Source organism: Moschus berezovskii, chromosome 14 (assembly GCF_049115385.1).
Source record: "Moschus berezovskii isolate FMDL1 chromosome 14, NW_MosBer_1.0, whole genome shotgun sequence".
In the NCBI taxonomy this organism is placed as follows: Eukaryota; Metazoa; Chordata; class Mammalia; order Artiodactyla; family Moschidae; genus Moschus; species Moschus berezovskii.
This window is the reverse complement of record NC_142473.1, coordinates 61,414,135-61,439,748: the sequence shown is the minus strand read 5'-3', so window position 1 is coordinate 61,439,748 and position 25,614 is coordinate 61,414,135. Positions and strand designations below refer to the sequence as shown.

Here is a 25,614-nt window from a genome sequence, read left to right as displayed (position 1 = left end):
ATGACTCAGATGATAAAGAATCTGCCTGTAGTGCAGAAGACCCAAGTTCAATCCCTGGGTCGGGAAGATCACCTGAGAAGGGAATGGCAACCCACTACAATATTCTTGCCTGGGGAATTCCATAGACAGAGGAGCCAGGACACAACTGAGTAACTAACAGTTATTGTGAATGGTAATGATTCATTGAAGAATATTTTGGCTATCTTTGCTAAATTATTCTTTGGTATGATTCATCATGATTCAGTGAATATCCCTGTTCATACACCCCTATTAACCTCTCTAATTGTTTTATTCATATAAACTTAATTCACTCAAAACTTTTATCCAATTTCAAAGATAAGCTTGATTTCCTAGTTTTTCATAAACTTTATCTTAATTCGTAAGGCCACAATCATAACTCTATTCCACTGAAAGTTGCAATGTTTTCCTAATATTCTTCTTCATGTTCACTTATTTAACAAGTTTATTGTGTGTTCTTGTTATGAGGCAGGCTTTGTGCAAGGTGCTGATGTAATTACAAAGAAAAATAGACCATGATCCCCATCCTTGAGAGAGTAATTTAGTCAAATAGACAGATAGCAGGACAAGTTAATTACAATTTGGTGTGATTTGGGCTATATGAGGGGTGAATGCAAGAGCTGAGAAGAAAGATAAAGTGACTGTCTGGAGAAGGAAGGAAAAGTCTTCTCTTTAACAAATGGTGCTAGAACAAGTAGACAGTTAAATGCAAAACAGAACAAAACAACTAATCTATTTGGACTACACTCTTCACAAAAATAATTCAAAATGGATCAAAGACTTAAATGTAAAGTATAAAACTATAAAATTGCTGGAGGATAACATGAAGGAAACCTAGATGACCTCTGACATAGTGATGATGTTTTAGATACAACACCAAAGTCATGATCCCTGAAAGAAATAATGTATAGCTAAACTTGATTAAAATTCTGCTCTGGAAATAGACAATATCAAGAGAATTAGAAGACAAGGCGTAGACTAAGAGAAAATATTTTCAAAAGACATATCTGATAAAGAACTGTTATCCTAAGTAAACAAAGAAATCCTAAAACTCAGTACAAAAAAATCAGTTAAAAATGGCATGTGATCACTGAAAATATACCTCTTCAAAGAAGATGGTAAATAAGTATACGAAAAGATGCTCCACACTGTATGCTATCAGGGAAATGCAAATGAAAACAATAGTGAGGTACCATTACAAATATATTAGAATGGCCAAAATCTAGTACACTAATAACAATAAATGGTGGTAAGGATGTGGAACAGCAGGAATTCTCACTCACTGCTGGTGAAAATGCAAAATGGTGTAGCTACTTTGGAAGACAATTTGGGGGGTTGTTATAAAACTAAACATACTCTTACTGTATGATTCAGAAATTGTGTTCCTGGGTATTTACCCAAAAGAGTTTAAAATCTACGTCCACATACAAACCTGCATGTGCGTGTTCACAGCAGCTTTATGGATAATCGCTCAAACTTGGAAGCAAGCAAGATGTCCTTCAGCAGGTCAATGGATAAACTGTGGCACAGCCAGACAATGGAATAATATTCAGCACTGAAAGTAAGTGGGTTATACAGCTATGAAAAGACATCAGTTCAGTTCAGTCACTCAGCCATGTCCAAATGTTCGTGACCCCATGGACTGCTAGAGGAATCTTAAATGGATATTGTGCTCAGTAAAACAATCTGGAAAGGCTATATGCTGTATGATTTCCAACTCTATGACATTCTGGAGAAGACAAAACTATGGAAACAACAGAAATAGTAATAAAAAGAAAAGTGGTTGCTGGCAAGGGGCAGAGTAAGGTAGAGAGAAAAAGTCAGAGCAGAGGATTTTTAGAACAGTGAAAATGCTCTGCATGTTATTATAATGATGTATGTACATTTATTCAACCCATAGAATGTACAACACTGAGTGAACCCTACAGTAAACTGTGGACTTTGGATGATTATAAAGTGTCAATGTAGGTTTATCATTAGTGTTTTAAAAACGTACCATTCTGGTGAGTGATGCTGGTAATGAGGAAGACTATGCTTGTATGAATTGGAGAAGGAAATGGCAACCCACTCCAGTGTTCTTGCCTGGAGAATCCCAGGGATGGGGGAGCCTAGTAGGCTTCCGTCTATGGGGTCGCACAGAGTCGGACACGACTGAAGCGACTTAGCAGCAGCAGCAGCATGCATGTGTGAGGGTAGGGAGATATGGAAAATCTCTGTCCCTTTTAATATTGTTGTAAATCTAAAATTGCTCTAAATATAGTCTTTAAAAAGTGGTATGTGATTTGATTCCTGAATAATGAACAGAAGAAAGGGGAGAAAACTCTGCATGTAAAAGCACAGGTCACAGAAGTGGGGGAGTTATTCAAGACCCATTCGGGTGTTGGTTGTGATTGTGTTGGGAGAAACTGGTATCTGAAAAGGCTGTCAAAGAACAGAAAGGACGATACTCATGCACTCTAACACTTCCATCAGAGTTGCACTTATGTCCCTATTCTTATCTTTCCCAACTAACTACAAGCCTTTTGATGACTGGCACTATACCTTATTCATTTTGTAGCCACTATATTTTGTATGATGCTTGGAGTGCCTATGTATGTGCAGACACACACACCCCCCCACGACTCAGTCATTCAACCTGTGGCTGTCTTCTCAAAGTCACGGTGTTTTCTTTTCAATGATACTTGTGAATTTATAAATTCTATAATAATATGCATTTTTACTGTATAAAAATGTAAAGGGAATAAAAAATCACCTATAATCCCAGTATGATACTAAAGACTCTTTTTACAGACATGAAAATATAATTTTGCTTTCAAACAAAATTATTTTGCTTTTTTTTCCCTCTTTGACATCAATATAACCAACATCACTGTGATTTTTTAATAACTATCTCTATGGTTATACATATACATACATTCTGATGTTGGAAACTCATATATCTACCCCAACTGCCAGCACTCCTGGGTACACCACCACATCTTTCAACTGAACTGCTCTAACACCACCTTACTCTCATCACTGTTTGCCCATTCTCATGTAGAGTGATCTTAGGAAAACAGAAATCTGTTGAAAACTCTTTGAACTTAAAATGAAATCCAGACTCCCCGGCATAAGGGCCCCTGTCACGGTGAGCTTGCTTACCTCTCTCTCTCCTCTCATTTCAGCCGTCCTGGCGTTCATCTCTATGTTCCTGCCACACAGGCTATATATCAGTTTCTCAAACACACCAAGCTCTTTCCCATTCCAGGGCCCTCATAAGAGGCACCTCTCTGCCTGGAATGCCTCTTTCTCCCACTCTTCCTTCAGCCGACTTCTCATCTTTCAGTTCTTGGCATTAATACCTTCTGAGAGGTTAATACCTCACTGATTGCCCTGTGTAGCTCCTCATCCACTATTTAACGACCCACTTAATGACAACTTGTAAATAGTTATTTAACTTGTTAGTTTATTATCTATTTTCTGACTCTTCCATTAGACATCTACAAGCTTTGCAAGGGTAGGGATTCTGTCTGTTTTATTTATCAAGAAATATCCAGACTTAGTATAAGGTCTGGCATATGGCAGGCTCTCAGAAATATAGAGTACACTGGAGATATTAAGGGAAGATGTCAGGGAATGGTTCTCAAATGTGGTACCAGTATCAGCAACATCAACATCATCTGAGAATTTCTTAGGAAAACAAATTCTCCGGCCTCAACTAGAATTATTGTTATCAGAAGCTCTGGGGTAGAGCTTTGTCACCTGTTTTTTTAACAAGCCCTCCAGGTGATTTTGATGTTTCCAGCTTGACAACCACTGTTGCAAAGTATCTGTTTAGAAAAAGATATTTTGTTTGAAAGTTGCCATAGCTAAAATTTCTTAGACTGTGAAATCTGAACCTCTGTGTGTGTAGGTGCTCAATCGTGTCTGACTCTTTGCAACCCCATGAACTATAGCCCGCCAGGCTCCTCTGTCCATGGGATTTCCCAGGCAAGAATACTGGAGTGGGTTGCCATTTCCTTCTGCAATTTGAAACTTTAATATCGCCAAATGTCATCTCTCATTTACTGAGAAAAAAAATGCTGAAAGATAATTTTTTAAAAATATTTTAACCGACAATTAGTGAAGTTTTGCTTATAATTTTGCTTTTAAGGTTATAAAATACACATAATTCTTATAAAATCAAGTAAAATTATGCAGCACACACTCTTCTCTGAAAAATGTCCTCAAATGTAAAGCTACTTTCCTACTGATGGCTGAGTACTAATTCAGTTAAAATCAGGTATAATTATGGAAGAACATATTTCCTACTTTTCTCAAGATGGTTCATACAATGAATTGTTCTGAATAATGTATCAAACACTTGGTCTTTGAGGTGAATTTTTCCATTAGTGACTTTAGTTATTTTATTTAAGGGGAATCAGTTTTTTACATTTGGAGTATCCTATGAAATGGAGCTGGTTCACTGAGCAACACTGTTTATCAGTGGAATTGCAAAGAAGATAGAAAATTAATCACTGAAGGTGGAACTTCAGATTAGATTCAAAACACTTGAATTACCTGACCTGCTATCACTGAATTAAATGTGACTCTGAATCCCATAGAATGAGACATATATCCATAGAAAGAATACAGATTATGAAGCAACTGTAAGTATTCTTTGTAAAAGTTAAAAAGGAACCAAAATGAAGAGAGAAACAAAATATTGATTGAATTTCTATAATGTAACAGGCAACTATATTATACTAAGTGCTGTTTTTTAAGACTATCATATTATTCTCTTTCCACCCATTTTTATTTGCCAAAATCAAAGGTTTTCTGGTTTTTCTAATGAAAACCAAATGCCAAACCTTTCTAAGCAGATTATAATAGGTGAGACTATGGTTTTTCTACTGGGTTCTCAATGAAATAAACATTTGTTTTTTAACATACGAGCTTTAAATATAATCTTAGTGGGAATAATTGACAGAGAATATATTTGAGCATACTAATCCTGCCCACTGATTTTTATATATTTCATATACTATAAAATGAATTTTTAAGTATTTATTTTTTGAAAAGAACACTTATTTACATATCAGTGATTATCTATTTTAGATGATCTAACCTTGAATGCAGATTTAGAAGTTGAACTCTTATCTCCAAAGGGAAGTAGCTGACATTTTTAAACAAAGAAATGAAAGCCTTCGTAATGGGACAAAATTAATTTTATCACCTTTAAATGTATGAGAAAAACAGTAGGTTGAAAACATTTTGTTCCCTAGTTTAAAACAAAATTAATTTCATGGTTGTGTCACTTGTTTAACATTTAATATTACAAGACATGCTTCTTTAAATTCAGATTTTTTTCTCAGACATTCTACTTTGACTGATATTTTTACTAAAATAGTATAAAAAATAATTTAAGAACATCTTAAAAAGACATACTTTTGTAAGTGATTATACTTTATAAATATTTTGAATCAAGAACAAATTTCAGAGTAGAACTTGTGAATACCTATTTCATTGAAACCAAAAATCAAATGCATTTCAAAATAGTCAAAACTTCAGAGAGGCAACATCTGTTATGCGAGATAAACACTGATGCTTAAAATATATCCATTTAGATCATATATTTCTTATTTTTAAAAATACATTTCTAGTATTTGAAAGAACAGATACACTCATCTCCAATTCTGAAATCAATGTCTATAATTCTTAGTTGGCTTCTTACATATTTTTAAGGAAACAGAAAAGTAAAATAGAATTCCTAGATTGATATACTTATTTAAACATACCACAGTCAGAGTTCTGGGTTCAGCTGCATTTGGAATCCTTCATTGCTGACAACAGAGTTTCAAATGACAATCTTTGAAGCACTCTTCAGCTTGACAACAGAAAGTTCTCCCTTCCACTGCCTGCTTTTTCCATTAGCTAGAGTGTTACATATTGAACGCTGCACAAAGCATTTGACTGGAGGGTTTTTAGACAACTCTTTAAATGCCTGAGTCTGAATAATGATTAAAAGGGGAAAAAAGATAACACATCATCTCTTTATAAGAACTTCTGTATTTTTTTATTACTTTATTTTAAGGGGGAGTGGTTATGGGGTGGAGTAGGGGGCTGCCTTCGTGTGTCATTGTTTAATAATGTCTATGTATGATTCATCTAAATGGCATTTAGTTATATAATGGCAGTGACATTTTGATGATTTTACTGTCAATTTTTAATGATCTATTGCATATTCTTAGGTTATTTGAATTAGCTGGGCAGATTAACATAAAAGGTGGGAGTTATGTTTCAGCCTGAATAATAGTGGTCTGACAAAACTTTTTTTATTGGTGAACTTTTTTTTTATAGGTAATTTTTTTTGCTAGCTGAGTGGGGCTATATATTTTTTCCAGTTCATATAAATGGCCACATTTTCTTTTTCACTAGAGAAAGTTACAACAGAACAATTTGTAGTTTTTGAAAAACCCTGTATCACTTGACATTGTATTGTATTGGCTCTGGGATGACAATGATGAAGTAATTGTAACCTGAAAGCAACAAAAGTAATTGTTACCTATAAAACAAATAAATAAATGAATAAATAGAATTGAAAAAATTTGCCCCTCTGTGGTTAACATTGACAGGATGAGATGCAACAGAAGGTTACATTCATTTCTGTCAAGAAAGCCTCCACAGGATAGTTTGTAATTGAGACTGACAAGACAGTGAACTAAGAATCAGCCACTTAATGGATATGGCCCTGAATTAATCAGCATGCTAAAAATGGATTTTCCAGTTAATCCCATATAACAGAACATTTTAACATCACACAAGAGTTTGAAACCTTTAAACAACAAATGGAAGATTCCTGTAATCCCAATGTCTACACTGTTTGTATCATCAAGGGGTTAATAAAATCATGCAAGTCTCCATGACTGGGATCCTCACCTGGAATCTTGAATTGCACTTTTCAAAGAAGTCAATGGTCACAAGACAATTTTTTTAAATTCTACAAGTTTCAGAAGTTATTTAATAAACACAAGAGTAATTAATTATTTCCCCTATTTTCTTCCCTTTTCAAATAGTGATAGTGGCTCAGAATGGTCACATTTTGATGGACACATTTGGTGGCAGGAAGGAGTCTATAGGCCAATGTGAATGGAGGCAAAGGGCATGGGGCAGTGAAGGGCTCTGAGCAGCAGAAAAGGGGTGAGTATTTCACAGTTTATTAGGATTTGAGCATAGGAACCTCAATTTTATACTTTCTTCTTAAGCAGAAAACATTAATGAAAGCACAATATCCATGGTCCCTAGTGAACATGAGAATTCCTGAGTGAGGTGAACATGTTCTCTAGCTACTTGATGGACTTGTTTCATGGGTTCTACAGGCCTTTGTGCATACCTCCAGTATGCTGTCCAGCACAGCACAGCGCTTGGCAGTGAGGTGGCCTCTAAAGACTTCCTGCCGACTGCTTACCTAGCTATATGATAAAAGGATATTTAGCCATTCCCAACTTCCATTTCCTCACCTCTGAAAAGGGGGTAAAAATATACCCAACTTTTTAAGAGTTGCAAGTATAAATGGATTAGGTCATCAACAAAATTTCTGAAGGATCCTTAATAGATGTTAGCTGTTGTAATTATTTAATGTTATTTTTATTAATGTTCCAATTCCCAGTCCAGTGTTCTTTCTGCTACACACACAACCTGGAGAGCCTCAAGTTAGATTAATGAAGTAGACTTGACTTCAACTGTGTTCAAAATAGCATTAGTTTTGATCTGATTTCACTGGCTGCCCTCGCATCTCAGCAAGTAGAGAAAGGGTTTAATGTGAGCCTATCATTGACTGACGGTATAAATATCAAGCAGAAGAATTATCTGCACCATTTAACTGGTGTGCCCACACATTAATTTATTAAATTTGCTTTCACATCCCATAAATGTATATAAAATTCTGCAGACAAGTTATTGCAGCTTTCATTTTAGAGCTGAAGTCCTCCAGGGAGGCTTAGGAGATCTCCCAAGATGAGCTAAATACTTGTAGGGACAACCAGTAAGCTGGTGATTGAGGAAGCCTGTTCTGTGTCTAATTACCAAGACATTAGTTCCAGGAGAGAGAAAACATCTATGGCATTTGGTTTGTTTTCTTGTATCACTTATGAAATAAGATGACTTCCTAAACAGGCACATTTCCCCCACATAGTCTTTAAGGGAACAAAAAGACAACAATCCCAACAAAGCCATCCCTCACCTAAATCTACTCTCATAATTAAATGTCTCTTGATCTCTAGCCTCCTGCTCTAGACATAGCTGTAGGGGCTTTTGTGGAGGAGTAGAGTTTTGTGGAGTTTATTTTTTTCCCTGATTTACAAGGGTAGTTCCCATACTCTGTAGCAGAAAACATTTAGATCACTGATTATTATGTAACACCACGGAGTAAACACATCCTCCTCTGTGGCTACTTTTGCTAGAAATGTTAAGTCTGTAACAAACTCTCTGTAAATTTTTATTTTATTGATACAAGAGTAAATCACAAACAGGTCAGTCCACTCCTGGGATGTAGAGGGCTAGTCACACAATATTAAAATACAGAACTACCTACTTCAGAGCAACATTTTAGGATTTTTGAAAGATATGATTAATATATGAGTATGTTTATAATAGTTAACTATTAAGCTGAAATCAGAAAAGCATAGAGAACTGAAGATAAAGAGACAGGCTACAATCCAACTCTGTTCCTTCCTAGTTCAGAGACTGGGCAAAAAACTTAGCTGTTTAAATCTTATTTTATTCATTAGTAAAATGAGACTACTACTACTACTTACTTTCATTATTATGAGAATTAAATTAGATTATATATATATATATGTATATATATATAGAGAGAGAGAGAAAGCATGCACTTCTGATGTGTAAGTGATGAGTACATCCTAGGAGAAAACCTAAAATGCTATTTAATGACAGTGAACATACCAAAAAGCTAAAGCCCTGAATTACTCTTATCTCACCAGTATAGCAAAGTGGAAAAGCAGTTGTACAAAACAGAACCATCTTACTTTAAATTCTGCATCTGCCCATTTACTAGCTGTGCAAGATTTTTTAAAATAGGAATTATAATAGTGTAATACTTAACAGTTTACATATAAGAATATGTGAAATAAACTTTAAGTCATGTGAATTTGACCAGTTTAATTTTTTGTACACAATGCTAATAATTTTATTTATGAAAAAGCTATATTATTTTTATATAAAAAGTATCAAACTGCATATATTGCATTTTAAAACCATTTTATTATTACATAACTATACACTGTGATCATTTCACATCATCCGTAAATAACTGGGGACTTATTTTGTATCACCTTATTTAAAGGCATTACTACTTTTAATTTTATTTTTTACTCTTGAACATTTAAGTGCTTTATATTCCCTCCCCCACAATTCCCTTACAAATTACAGTGTGAGAAACATCTTTAAACAATTATTTGGGCTAACATCTAATTACATTCTCTGAATAAGTTCCTAGAAGTGGGTCGAAGGAAAGATTATTTTAAGGTTTTTAATCCTTATTGTCAAGTTACTTTCCAGAAAATTTGGATCAATAAACATATATACCAACAAAAAATAAAAGTGACAGTTTATAGTATCAATTCTGAGTTTTATTTTTAAAATTACAATTGGTTTAAAAAATTGCTTACTTTTGTATTTCTGCAATTACTAGTTCTGCTAATCACTTTACATGTTAAAACTGTATTGCTTTTAATGATTTTTTACTTGTGCATTTATCAATTATATTACTATGATGTCTTTGTAAACTAAGAATATTAACCAAGCTTTGGTATATTCTAGTATATTCTATATGTAGAATCTTAGGTTTTTTCTCTTTCTTCTTAATGCTATTGTAATTTTGATACTAGTAAGTAACTAGTCAACTCCATCAAGATTTCAATGATTAATTTTGTTGCTTGTGTAGAAAATCCCTTCAGAGAAGCCACTTTTCCAGTCTGTGATTAGAAAAAAAAAATGTTTTATTTTCACACATACAATTTTGAATTGATTATTTAGCTCTTTAATTCATTTTGGTGTAAGATGTGAGGTAGGCATCTGAAAATATTTTGTGTGTGTACTAAGTCTGATTCTATGCTACCCTATGGACTGTAGCCCACCAGGCTCCTTTGTTGATGGGATTCTCCAGGCAAGAATACTGGATAGGTTGCCATGCCCTTCTCCAGGGGATCTTCCTGACCCAGGGATCGAACCCACATCTCTCACATCTCCTGTGTTGGCAGAAGGGGTCTTTACCACTAGTGCCACCTGGGAAGCCTGAAAACATTTTAACCTCTTCCAAATTACTGATCAGTTATTGTGAGAACATTTGTACATTTTTTAAAAGATTAACATCTTTACAATTTGAAATGCTACTTTATCACAATACATACACGAACACATGAACACATTTGGGTTTAAACAACTCATAGATAATGTGGAGGGGTTCTAGAAAATCTTATACTACTAGCAATTAGCAAGTATAGAACATGCCCTCATCATTTTCAGATGAGGGCTTCTGAGGGTCAAGGTAAGTGATTAAACAGCACAATGGAGGGACATGCCTTCTATGGCCACAAAGAAGATAATGCTCTCCTCAGTATCAAAGAGTCTGCAGACAAGATCAGGTTATTTGTTACACTGCTTAAAAAGGAGTCTTTTTAAAACTAGGGAAGAAGATAAATTTAAAATACTGGCAAAAACATTAAGAAACCAAAATGATTTCCTGCATGTCCCATGGTTTACATAAAAATTAAATATTTAGGGTACAGTTTCCCACAATGAAATTGTTAAATATATACAAGCATTATCTCAGGTCCTAAGTTAGGGAAATATTAGCATTTTCATTTGAAACTATCTTAATAAATGCAAATAATTAGTATTTAATTTCATGTATACTCGTCATCTGAAACAGCCATACTGGGTCAAGTTTAGTCATTTACCTTGTATTTTAAATTAATATTATCTTACAATTACTGGGGCATTTAACGTTCACCCCAAAACAAGGAATTTTACCTTCTTCTCAAGTGCACATGGGACCTTCTCCAGGATAGATCACATCCTGGGCCATAAATCTAGCCTTGGTAAATTCAAAAAAATTGAAATGATTCCAGGCATCTTTTCTGACCACAATGCAGTAAGACTAGATCTCAATTACAAGAAAAAAACTATTAAAAATTCCAACATATGGAGGCTGAACAACATGCTGCAGAATAACCAACAAATCATGGAAGAAATCAAAATATGCATAGAAACGAATGAAAATGAAAACACAACAACCCAAAACCTGTGGGTAAAAGCAGTGCTAATGGGAAGGTTCATAGCAATATAGGCATACCTCAAGAAACAATTACTGGGGCAAAATATGCAAATCCAGAATAATAACACCTATACATTATTTGGAGACAAAGAACCATTGAACTGAATTAAACAACTGCCAATGTCCACAGAAAAGGTACACCATAGAAGACCATAGAGACCATCTGCCTGCACCTTCACCATTATATGATCTGTGCTTCTCCAGCCTTAACAGAAAATTTATTTCTGTTACCAATTTAGTTAAAGATGAACACCATCTGCCAATGCCAGTAGACACAGTCAAATTGAATGGCCTTTTGATTCAAATTTAATGAACTGCTAAAATATTCATATCAAGATTTTCCAGGTCTATAACACCTTTCCTTTCTGATATGATACCCAAAGTCCCTTAAGAGGGGGAGTCACTATAACTTAAAATATAGATTTATATTCTCAGACATTATTCAGTTCAGTTCAGTTCAGTCGCTCAGTCATGTCCAACTCTTTGCGACCCCATGAATCACAGCACGCCAGGCCTCCCTGTCCATCACCTATTAGCAACATCTATAGCTATTTTTGGCATCCTGAGGGACAGTAGCAGTAGTGAACTCTTCATTAATGTCTAGTACACAAGCCACTGATTCTGCTTCACAGCTTCATTCCTTGTAACCTAGATTAATCACAGACATTCTCTGTAAACTGTCCAAATCTAGAAGCCTTAGCTGGTATGAAGTATATGATTCCTTGATGGAGAAAGGGATTTTATTTCTCAGAACCATCCAGTTGGTTATAGGACCTTATTGTCATGCGTTATTCATAGTTCTCTCTATACTAATGAGACAGAGATAGGATATATTTACTGAAACCATCTTAAAAAAAATCCCTCTCGTCTCCAAAACTTTGCTTGCAGTCTGCCCAGGTGCTCCAGTCTATAAATCCATAGAACTGCTCCTTTTCTCACATTACATTATTAATTTTCTCCCTCGATTTTCTTGTCTACACATGTGTGCTGCTGCTGCTGCTAAGTCACTTCAGTCGTGTCAGACTCTGTGCGACCCCGTAGACGGCAGCCCACCAGGCTCCCCCGTTCCTGGGATTCTCCAGGCAAGAACACTGGAGTGGGTTGCCATTTCCTTCTCCAATGTGTGAAAGTGAAAAGTGAAAGTGAAGTTGCTCAGTCGTGTCCGACCCTTAGCGACCCCATGGACTGCAGCCTACCAGGCTCCTCCATCCATGGGATTTTCTAGGCAAGAGTACTGGAGTGGCTTGCCATTGCCTTCTCCGTGTGACAGTTTTTTTGTCAAAATGTTAGAAAAGAAAGGAACTTGCCTTTAAAAAAGCTAGTTCACCAATTTTAATGGGTGTTTGGAACATTGCTAACAATACATTTATGGTTTAATGGAAGGTAATCTTGGAATTCTGCACTGATTCAAAGGTATAAAAAAAACTACTTTTGTAAATAGAGTTTTATTTAAAAAAAGACAATTTAAGAAAATGTTAGATCCCTAGATTTCTCATGATTTAGGTTATGACATTAAGATATACTTGGGCTCTATAGAATTAAATGGATAACATGGGTATGTGTGGAAAACTCAGGGACAATTCTGCAAATGTTCCCTTTCCAGTGAGAAAGAATTCACTTTACACTTACAATCATTGGTGTCAGCAAATATGCTACCCTCTAACATTTATGGCTCCAATATCTATTGTGGAGAAATAAACCATCCCCAAATAATTTTTATTTAGCTCAGGAATCTGTGAGCAGGCTGGGCCCAGTTGTGTAGTTCTCCTGGTCTCAGATAGACCTTCTGTGCGTTCTAGCTGGATTCTTTCACATCTCTGTGTCAGCTGGGACAACTGGACTCCCTAGGCTTCAGTCCCGGAGAAGGCAATGGCAACCCACTCCAGTACTCTTGCCTGGAAAATCCCATGGACGGAGGAGCCTGGTAGGCTGCCGTCTATGGGGTCGCACAGAGTCGGACACTACTGAAGCGACTTAGCAGCAACAGCAGCAGGCTTCAGTCCACACGGCCTTATTATCCTCTTGCAGGATGGCTCTGACATTCCTATGATGGAGGCAGAGTCCCAAGAGAAATAATGGGAGTGCAAGATCTTTTGAGTTCAAGGTTCAGCACTGGGACATTGTCACTTCTGCAGGCAATCTATTGATCAAAGCAAAGCCCGAGGCCAGTCCAATAAGAGTGTACCTCTTAGATGGGAGAACCTGAAAAGTTCCATTGAAAATATTGTAGGTATAGGGAAGAGGGAAGGGCTGTGGCCAATTTTCTATCTACTACAATGCCCCAGAGATATTTAAATAAGGCTTTTACTATAAAGCTTGAGGCTAGATAAATCTAGACTTATCCCATATCTGGTATCATCTCTAATTTCTAAAGTCTCTTAGCTTTCTCCATTTATATGCATGCCCACCTCCTGAACTGCATCCCACTACATGGACAGCAAGACTTGTCCGTGTTTGCTATCTTTCTCTGTCCTCTGTCCTGTGGTGTCAAACTTTGCTCACAGTGGGTTAAAAATAAATTTAAAATATATCCTATTAATTCTCAATATCATTTTATCATATTAGATATCAGTATCATATGAGTTTAATCTCTGAAATATTAAGGAATTTTAGTATAAATGATATGTGCCTAAAGTTAATAACTTGAAGAAAACATTCTAAAGAAATAATTCATTTTACTGAAGATAATTCTAGAGCAAGCTATAGTATCTCACAAATATATTTGACTTACAAAATTATCAGAATCAGTGGATATATGGTCAAAGCAAAATTCACCACACTGATTCAAGATCATTCAGGAAATGTTTGCACAATGACTAACAAAACAAATTCTCAAGCAGATGTATAGTCTACCTATACAATAACCAGTAAACTAGTCAGATGGATTTCTATATTTATTTATTTGTTTTTACTATTGATAAGTTCAACAAGGCTTCCTCATAAATTCAATGTAAGACACCACTTTGACACATTTGGAGTTATTTCCTAGAACCTAGTTTTATAGCTGATAGCAAATCTTGTTAGAAATTTCTATTTGTTTTCTGTAATCTAACACTTGTCAGATTTACAATGCAGTTTACATTAGGAGTCATTCTCCTCTGTGAATCTTTGCTCCCTTTCTGCTGACTCTTTAAAAATTTGCCTTTTATCTCTAAAATGTAATTGAATAACTTTTGTGAAGAAATAAAATATCAGTTACACTGTATAATATGCATGGGACAGGTTGCAAACAGTACAGTTATCCCAAGCAAATAACATAATGCACATATCTTCAGCCATACAACTAGATACATAGAGATTAATATGTGCTAATTTGAACCATATGAAAGTTGCTATTTTGTAGGTCACAAGTGAATGAATGTTGTCAATTTCCTAAGAGCCAACTTAAAATATATGTACTGAACACGTACACACATATATATATGCATATCATTTAATGATGTGATGAAATATCAATAACCTAGATATGCAGATGACACCACCCTTATGGCAGAAAGTAAAGAGGAATTAAAGAGCTTCTTGTTGAAGGTCAGAGAGGAGGTTAAAAGACGTTTGCTCCTTGGAATAAAAGCAATGACAAACCTAGACAGAGTATTAAAAAGCAGAAACATCACTTTGCCTACAAAGGTCTGTATAGTCAAAGCTATTGTTTTTCTAGTAGTCATGTATGGGTGTGACAGCTGAAAAGTAAGAAAGGCTGAGCGCCGAAGAATTGATGCCTTCAAACTGTAGTGCTGGATTCTTGAGAGTCCAGACTCCAAGGAGATCCAACTAGTCAGTCCTAAAGGAAATCAGTCCTGAATATTCATTGGAAGGACTGATGCTGAAGCTGAAGCTCCAATACTTAGGCCACCTGATGCAAAGTGCTGACTCATTGGAAAAGACTCTGATGCTGGGAAAGATTGAAGGCAAAAGAAGAAGGGAACGGCAGAGGATGAGATGGTTGGGTGACACGACCAACTCAATGAACATGAGTTGGACCAAACTCCTGGTAAACACTGAAGGACAGGGAAGGCTGGCATGCTTCAGTCCATGGGGCCACAAAGAGTTGGACATGACTGAGTAACTGAACAACAGCAGAGTTATAAACTGAAGGTTATTCAGATGCTTGTTCAAACAATAGATATATAGGTCATTGCTTTTTTGAGGTTCTGTCTGATAAATGTACACAAAGAATACACCTAAGAAGATTATTTTGCCTTTCATTTATAGATAAGCTTTGCAAGCAAGTAGCCTAGCTAAATGTATTTTAAACATCTTTTTTCTTCTTTTGGAATATAACTATTTATTCAAGTTGGATTAACCTATAAAATGGATGAAAGTGGACATATTTTCATAGAAGCTAGAAGAGTGAATCCAAAAACCTCCAGGTGATACACTACATTTTCAAATTTGAATAGAAGTGTAATAGAACTAACAGGACTTTAGGTTAGGATGACTGGACTGGACAACTGTGGTATATTACCATCATCACACACCATTCTCTTATTTTTCTGTCAAAAAAACAAAAGATGTATGCAGGTTTAATTATTTCTTCTTAACTTGAATATTCCAAAGTAGTCTAGTTTAGAGATTTGGGAATTGGTGACTGTTGAGCAGAAATGGAGTGGAAGGTATCATTGGCAGTGGTGGTTTAGTTGCTAAGTCGTGTCCAACTCTTGCGATCCCATGGGATTTTCCAGGCAAGAATATTGGAGTGATTTGCCTTTTCCTTCTCCAGTGGATCTTCCCCATCCAGGGATCAAATCTAGGTCTCCCGCACTGTAGACAGATTCTTTACTGACTGAGCTACCAGGAAAGCCCAAAGAGGAGGGAAGGAAAGCATTAGAATGAAAACAGACTGGAATCATAAAGGGAAGAAAACATGGTGGCATGTGCTAATTTTTAAAGAAGCAGATAACACAAATTTTATTTAATCTTAATTCATTTTTTAATTATTTGAAGCATATCATGTTTGTGTTCCTACTCATTGGTTCTAAAAGTATCTTAAGGTAGAATATCTGCTTTTCCTCAATTTTTCTTATGGCTTCTCTCAGGCTCAGGTCTCTTGCTTTAGAGACAGTTGTTATTTGTTAGTGTTCAGTTGCTAAATCATGCCCAATTCTTTGTGACCCCATGGACTGTAGTCCACCGAGCTCCCCTGTCCAGGGGGTTTCCCAGGCAAGAATATTAGAGTGGGTTGCCATTTCCTTCTCCAGGGAATCCTCCCAATCCAGAGGCTGAACCTGTGTCTCCTGCATTGGCAAGTGGATTCTTTACCACTGAGCCACTCGACTCTCAAAACATCCACAGGGCCAATCAGATAGTTCATAGAGAGGCAGATGAAGTAAACATCGGGAGATAAACTACTGATTTGTGAAGACAATCTAAGAAATATCAGCACAAAATAGTATTCTTCTTAACAAAACAAAACCAAAGATGAGTGAATAAACCTGGTACAAATATTTATTTCTGTGTCTACTTATTACAGTTCAGAATCATTATAACAGTAAGATTAAATTGTGCCATATTTCATCACTAACATACTGATGGTGATGAATGAAGGGATTTGTAAAATTAATCCAGGTCAAACCAAATCAAATATCACAGAAAAAGATATTTTCAAGGAAATGATTATCGATTATTTTCCATGCAGTGACAACTAAAAGCTAAGTCATTCCTTATGTTAACATCCAAATTTCTTTTACTAAGGTATTCCCACTTTAATCAATAAGCAATTTAAGAAAAAATAAAGTGAACTTGGACTGAGTCAATATTTGTCTCGGAAAGCATCAAAAGGGGATGATGGTATTTGGTGCTAGATGACTTTATTCAGATAATTTGAAGAACCCACAAAAGAATTTTGAGGGATGGTGGGATTGCTGGAACCAGAGATTTTATAAACTGAACCCCAACCCAGTGATTTGTTGATGAATTATAGTTTCAACACAGTATTCTCAACATCCAAGTTGTTATGGAAACCTTTCATAATGTTTCAAAATCTGCAAATCAGTGTGATACACCACATTAACAAACTGAAAAATAAGGATTATATAATCAGCTCCATACATGCAGAAAAAGTTATTTGACAAAATTCAACATCCATTTATGATAAAAACTCCCATCAAAACAAGTATAGAGGGAATATATTTCAACATATATGACAAACCCACAGTTAACCGATACTCAACAGTGGAAAGCTGAAAGCATTTGTTCAGGGACAAGAGAAGGCTGATCATTCTCACCACTTTTATTTAACTGGTAATGGAAGTTCTAACCACAACAATCAGACAATAAAAATAGGCACAAAGAATCCAAAATGGAAAGGAAGAAATAAAACTGTCAATATTTGCAGATGATATGAAATTTTATAAAGTTGTAGGCTACAAATTAATGTACAGAAATATGTTGTATTTCTATATACTAACAACAAACAACTGGAAACAGAAATTTTTTTAAAAATCACATTTGCAGTTACATAAAAAAAAAAATTAAACATCTAGGAATAAGACTATCTAAGGAGGTAAAAGACATACTTGCAAAACTGACACTGAAGAAAGCAACTAAAAACCAGATAAACAGGTGGAAAGATATATTAATACCACACTTATGGACTGAAAGAATTAATCATGTTAAAATGATCATACTACCCAAGGCTTTCCACAGATTCAACACAATCGCTATCAAAATACCAAGGGCATTTTTCACAGAACTAGAACAAATAATTCTAAAATTTGTATGGAAACACAAAAGACCCCCAAATAGCCAGAAACAATCCTGAGAAAGAAGAACAAACCTAGAGGAATCGTGCTTAGTGATTTCAAACTATACTACAAGTTGAAGTAATCAAAACCACATGCTGATGGCACAAAAACAAACACATATATCAATGGAATAGAACAATGAATCTGTGACAAAGGAGGCAACAACATACAATGGGAAAAGACAGTCTCTTCAATAAATGACGTTGGTAAAGCCAAACAGCTATATACAAAAAGATCAAACTGGACTACTTTCTCACACCATTCACAAAAGTAAATTAGAAATGGGTTAAAGATGTAAATGCAAACCCAAAACCATGAAACTTCTAGGAGATAATATGGGCAGCATGCTCTTTGACATCAATCTCAATGATATTTTCTATATAGGTCTCCTTAGACAGGGGAAACAAAAGCAAAAATAAACAAATGGGACTACATTACATTAAAAATCCTTTGCACAGTGAAATAAACTACCAAAAAGATTCTCCAGGGGATCTTCCCCACTGAGGGACTGAACCCACATCTCTTGCATTGGCAGGCAGATTCTTTACTTCTGAGTCACCAGGGAAGCCCATATGGAATATTACTCAGCCATAAAAAAATAAAATCTTGCCATTTGTGACAACACGGAAGGATCTAGAGACCTAGAGGGCATTCAGTTCAGTTCAGTTCAGTCGCTCAGTCGTGTCCGACTCTCTGCGACCCCATGAATCACAGCACGCCAGGCCTCCCTGTCCATCACCAACTCCCGGAGTTCACTCAGACTCATGTCCACAGAGTCGGTGATGCCATCCAGCCATCTCATTCTCGGTCGTCCCCTTCTCCTCCCGCCCCCAACCTTTCCCAGCATCAGAGTCTTTTCCAGTGAGTCAACTCGTCGCATGAGGTGGCCAAAGTATTGCAGTTTCAGCTTTAGCATCAGTAAGTCAGGCAGAGAAAGAAAGAAAAACACTGTATGATTTCACTTACATGTCAAATATAAAAAACAAAATAAAAGGATAAATATAAAACAGAATTATAGACAGAGAGGACAGACAAGGAAACAGGTGATTGCCAGAGGGGAGGGTGAGGAGGAGAGGAAAGAAGTAAGAGAGATTAAAAGGTACAAACTTCCAGTTGCAAAATAACTGAGTCATGGGTATGAAATACACAGTGTGGGGAATAGAGTCAATAACTACATTATATCTTTATATGGTGGAAAATGAAAGTGAAAGTCATTCAATCGTGTCCAACTCTTTGCGACCCCACAGACTATACACATGATAAACATAATGAACACTGCTGTATGCTGTATATGGAAGTTGTTAAGAGTAAATTTTAAGAGTTCTTATTATAAGAAATATATTTTTTTTCTTTGATTTTGCATCTATATGAGATGATGAATGTTCACTCAACTTATTCTGGTAATCATTTTATGATGTATGTAAGTCAAATAATTATACTGTATACCTTGAACTTATAAAGTGCTGTGTCAATTATATCTCAACAAAACTTGAAGAAAAAGAAAAAATTTGTCAAGCTGACAACATGATTCTAATTTTACAAATGATGAAAAGAAGGCTAAGTGAGTTTGATTGACTTGCTCAAGTTACCACAAGTATTGGAACCGCAATTCAAATATTGGCCCACTTATAAAAAAATTCATGTTCTCATTAAACCGTGGTGTCTTTCAAAAAACAAGAAAGAAGATGGAATAAACTTCTAAAACATTACTGAATAATTTTATGCTTCAGAATGTTTACAAAACTCTTTCGATAATATAAATGGATATGATGTCTACACATAACTTTTCAGTTTTTAGTCATGTGCAGCCTCATTCTCTCCAGGAAATATCAACTGAAATTAAAAAGAACTGTATGGATTTAGATATTAGAGTCCTCAATGACTTACAGATTGTTTAGTTTGCATTACCTTAGGCAATCTGGGCTTGGATTCAGAATTATTTTTAGGAACAAAGTCTTTAATGAGGCGAGATCGGTCATAATTAGCATGCTCTGATTCATCCGTGTAATCCTTATCTTTTCCTAGGGCTAGAAAAGAGAAAGAGAAAATTACATCCATTATTTTCCTTCTTTCTTTTCTTTCTCCTTAAATATAATAATCTCTTTTTTTCATGTTTTCTCAAAGTTTAACCAAGTATAATTTTCATATGACCCATATATCCAATAAATAAGCAAAAAAAGGTAATAATACAGAATCTTGCCAGTAACTTTCAGAAAAAATGAAATGTATCTCTGTCATTTAGTGTACTTAAACATTCTGAAAACAAAGCTAAAGTCATGCAAATGCAACTGGATGTTATCTCTTTTGAACTTGAAAATAGATATATATGTAAGAATTCAATACACTTTTGCTTTTTAAGGCAGATCTTACACATTTATTTGCTTAATCAAAAAGACTACAGATTTTGGTCATTTTTCTAAATTGCTGTTTAATAAATATGAACGTGACTTAAAAGAGTAAGAAGTCTAAGAAATCATATAAGAAATGCTAACAAACTTTACAAGAAAGATTAAAAAATATTAGGAGATTGAAATGAAACCACAACAGCAAAAAAAAGACCAAGAACATCGAAATATGGTAATTACCACTGGAAAAATCAGAAAGGGTAACACATATAAGAAATTACATGAATAATGAGCAAGATATAATCAATGTAAAAAAGTATAAAATAGAAAATATCCATGGTGGTTGCAAGCATCACCAAGAACTAATGACAAATTTCACAAAATTTGTGTTCTAGGTGATACAAATATCTCTCCAAATTAAAAAACAGATTCCTAAATATTTAGTCTTTTCAAATAAATCAAAATGGAATTATTGTAATTATTTTATTCAATCTGTCGTTAACCTGTCAACAACAAATTTTGACACAGAAAACTATACATAGTTCTTTCAAGAGTTCAATCATGTGACTCAGTATTGTAACAAAATAAAAAATTTTATTTATACTACATGCATTAGTTTCTTTTAGTAGAAATGCTTAATATCCACTATAACATATGGCATGTGATGCATAGCTAGCAGTATCAAGTTATTAGCAGCAGTATGAACTAAGAATGAACAGATCATTATACACCTTAGGATATAGTTAACTACCAATTACATTAACATGCTCTAGGCATTTGACCTATACCTATATACCTATTAAAAATAGCTATCACTCGTGGATGGCTAGTATTTGCTGAGCATATACTAAGAGCCAGAAACTTTACGTATATAATTTCCTTTAATCCTTATAACAGCTCTAGTAGTGTGTATGATTTTTATCTACACAGTGATAAATAAACTAAGTGAAAGTGAAGTGAAGTTGCTCAGTCGTGTCTGACTCTTTGCAATCCCATGGACTGTAGCCTACCATGCTCCTCCATCTATGGAATTTTTCAGGCAAGAGTACTGGAGTGGGTTGCCATTTCCTTCTCCAGGGGATCTTCCCGACCCAGGGATCGAACCCGGGTCTCCCACATTGTAGGCTGATGCTTTACCATCTGCACCACCAGGGAAGTCAATAAAAATAAATTAAGACCTATGCAAATTAAGTAGCATGGCAAAGTTGCTGAACCATTAAGGGGTACATCAAACACATCCAGATTGATGCCAAAGCTGATGTTTGTGAACATACTATAATGTTTCCCAAGACTTAGGTAAGGGCTTCTCAGGTGGTGCAGTGGTAAAGAATTTGTCTGCCAGTGCAGGAGATGCAGGAGACATGGGTTTGATCTCATGCACCAACATAATAAGCTAGTAAAGTTTTGGGAAAAAATGTGTCAATATGTTTTAATAGAAAGACCAGAGGGTAATCCTAATGTTATAATCTGAAAGAAAGAAAATCTATTTTCACAAGCATGTTCAACAAGCCTAAAGACACTAAAGTGTAGAAACCATTGCCACCTTAATAAACAGAACTCAATTCTTCCATCAACACAGGCCAGAATCCTGACTCCTCATTTTCTCTTATCACCATGTCTGCTACTTAAGCAAATTGTGTTGATTAAGCACAAAGCATAATTTTTCCACTATGTCTTACTCTTTAGCACATATCACTACCTAAATGGCTGTACAATTTCACTTATTTGAAACTCCAATACTTTGGCCACCTCATGCGATGAGTTGACTCACTGGAAAAGAGTCTGATGCTGGGAGGGATTGGGGGTGGGAGGAGACGAGACGGGGACGACAGAGAATGAGATGGCTGGATGGCATCACCAACTAAATGGACATGAGTTTGAGTGAACTCCGGGAGTTGGTGATGGACAGGGAGGCCTGGCATGCTGTGATTCATGGGGTCGCAAAGAGTCAGACACGACTGAGCGACTGAACTGAACTGAACTGAACTGATCTTCATTTATGATCTGCTTCCCTCAGTAAGGTATTTGTGCACTGAGTTTTTACTTTTTCACCTTTGTTGTCTTTTTGTTCACTGCTTCATCCCTAACATCTAGAACAACTAAAGACATTTAGCTGTCATTGAATATATATTTGCTGAATAAATGGATTTAAACGTTCAACAAATCTTATCTGAACCATCTTCAAATTATATCTAGAAATTGATCCTTTGTCAATATCTGATAATAGTTTCTTAATCCAAGCCATCACTCTCTCTTGAGTAGAAGTCTGTAAGAGCCTTCCTTACTGATCTTCCCATTTCTATCTTTTGTCTCTATTACATGACAGAGTAGCTCTTTTACGACCTAGGTTAAATCACATTAACCTTTACTCAAAACCCCCCATTAATTTTGTAGCTCTAAGTAAAAGCCATGGTCCTTATTAGGACATGTATTAAATATCAGCCTTCTTCCCACCACATCTCATCCCTGTCCTAAACCCTACCCTCCCTCCCTCCAATCCAGCCGCCCCATTCCCTGATGAAAAATATACTCTCACCACAGGACCCTTGCACTTGGTCCTCTCTCTGCAAGAATGCTCAATGCCTTTTTCATCCAGAGTTCTGCTCACATCATCACATGAGAGAATCTCTCCTTGACCACTGTTTCTAAAGTAGAACTTTCCCTAGTTCTCTGTCTTCTCATAAAGTTTTATTACTTTTATTAGCACCTGACATAACATGGTAACACACACATATACAAAACATACCTACTATATATGTACATATATATCAGCAACTGACATTGCTATAACATAGATATATAACGTGGTATATGTTTATCCTTTGTATATATGTATACATAGCATGTGCATATGCATATATGTGTATATACATATATAATGAATATGTACATGTTCTACATGCATATATTTGTGTTGGTGCCTATGTAAAGGACAAAGAAAAAAGTATTTATGTAGCGAGAGAGTACTGATATAAGTGTTATTGGTGAAGTGATTGTTTTGTTCACTGCTTCACACCCATTATTAAGCTTACTGTTTAGCATCTCGTAAGCACTTAGTATCTGTTGAATAAATTGATGAATAGATGGTACACTTATATGTGTGTATAATATATGTGGGAATATATTATATATTTTATATTATAATATATTAAATATTATAATATATGTGGGAATATTTTCCATCTGTTAAATTGCTAATTTTATAGACTGAAAACTTATAGAAATGTTTAAAATATAATATGGAGTTAAAAATTTGTTTTTCTTAATTTTGAGATATTTCGTTTCAAATATGCTTTCCCTTATGAATGAAACTTTTGTGATACTATGCAAACTTAAGGACAAAGAATGACAACTACAGTATGTTAAGAATATGAAACATTTTCTTATTTTGACAGAAGAATGGTAGTTTTCCCCTCACCCTAGACCTTTTTCTACTATTCTTGCCAGAAGTTTATGTGTATCATAAATAGAAGAATTAAAAAAAAAAAACTGCAGTTGGTATTAACGCCAATAAACATCTGTGACAATGAAGAGGACCACATTGCATATGATTAATAAAGTGAATCCCTCTTCCATTAGAAGAATTATCTGAAATATAAACAAAACCTACTAATGTTTTTGGTTCTTATTGAGGACACAGACCCTTGTTTGTGTGAAATATGCCCCATATGGTAAAGATCATTTAACTTTCAAACAAATTGAATAATTTCAACAACACTAAATTACAATACCAAATATATATTTCATTGTCTTAAGATGCTTTCCCCCCACATTTTAGCATTTCTGAAATCAGGATGGGGTCAACAGTCCATGTTGGACCATAAAGAAGACTGAGCACCAGGGAATTGATGCTTCTGAATTGCGGTGCTGAAGAAGACCCTTGAGAGTCCCTTGGATAGCAAGAAGATCAAACCAGTCAAGCCTAAAGAAAATCCACCTGAATATTCATTGGGAGGACTGATGATGAAGCAATACTCTGCCCCTCTGATGCAAAGAGCCAAGTCACTGAAAAAGACCCTGATGCTGGGAAAAATTGAGCACTGGAAGAAAAGGGGAAAACAGAGGATGAGATAGTTGTAAGGCATCATCGGCTCAATGGACTCCGGGAGACAGTGAAGGACTGGGAAGCATGGCATGCTGCAGTCTATGGGGTCACAGAGTCAGACATGGATGAGCAACTGAACAAGAGCAACAATCCATATTTCCTAAAAGTGATTATTAATTTGATGATGCTTTTCACAATTGTGTCTTAAAATCCAGTAAATTTGATAATTAAGAAAAACAGACTTTCAAAAAACAAACATGTTTAGCATCTGTCTGGTATAAAAGAAAACAGTTAATTGTGATTATGATAAATGGAACTATTGCTGCTCCACAGTAGCTGACTGGCAAAAAGACAAACACTTTTAAGAAACAGACAACTGGATTTTATCAAAATTAAAAATCTGTACTTTAAAGAATACCGTCAAGAAAGAAAGACAACCTTCAGAATATGAGAAAATGTTGGCAATTTATATATCGAATAAGGGACTTGTGTATATGTATATACAACTCTTACAACTGAATACTAGACAAACAACCCAGTTTGAAAATGGGGAAAAAATCTGAACAGACATTTCTTTGAAAAAATATACAAGAGGTTCAAAGGAAAAAATAACATGAAAAGGTGTTCAACATGATTAGTGCTCAGGGAAATGCAAAACCCACAATGAGACCACTTCATATTCACTAGGATGTATATAATAAAAAAAAGAGTGTTGATGAGAATTTTGAGAAACTGAATCTTTATACACTGCTGTTGAGAATGAAAAATGGTGAAGCTGTTGTGGAAAACAGTCTGGCAGGTCTTCAAAATTTTTAAGAGTCACCACATGATCTTGCATTCTACTTCTAGGTATAATACTCAAGAGAAATGAAAACATAATTTCACCAAAAAATTGTGCATGAATGACCTAGAAGCATTGTTCATAATAGCCAAAAAGTCGAAACAATACAAATGTTCATAATCTCATGAATGGATAAATAAAATATGGTTTAATCAGTATAATAGAATTTTGTTCAGCAATAAAAAGGGCTGAATTACAATAAAACCTGACTGCTGATAGGTATGGAATTTCTTTTTGAGGTGACGGGAATGATCTAAAATTGACTGTGGTGATGGGTACATATCTTTGAGAATATGCTAAAAACCACT

General features: G+C 35.3%; 1 protein-coding gene across 1 annotated transcript in view; it reads right to left on the bottom strand.

Moving 5' to 3' along the window:
* Window positions 1-25,614, bottom strand: part of ANO3 (anoctamin 3) — a 423,263-nt gene that overhangs the window by 183,136 nt on the left and 214,513 nt on the right. The window contains exon 4 of the mRNA XM_055423747.2: window positions 19,984-20,102. Coding sequence (XP_055279722.2) covers window positions 19,984-20,102 — 119 coding nt within the window. The remainder of the gene's footprint in view (window positions 1-19,983; window positions 20,103-25,614) is intronic.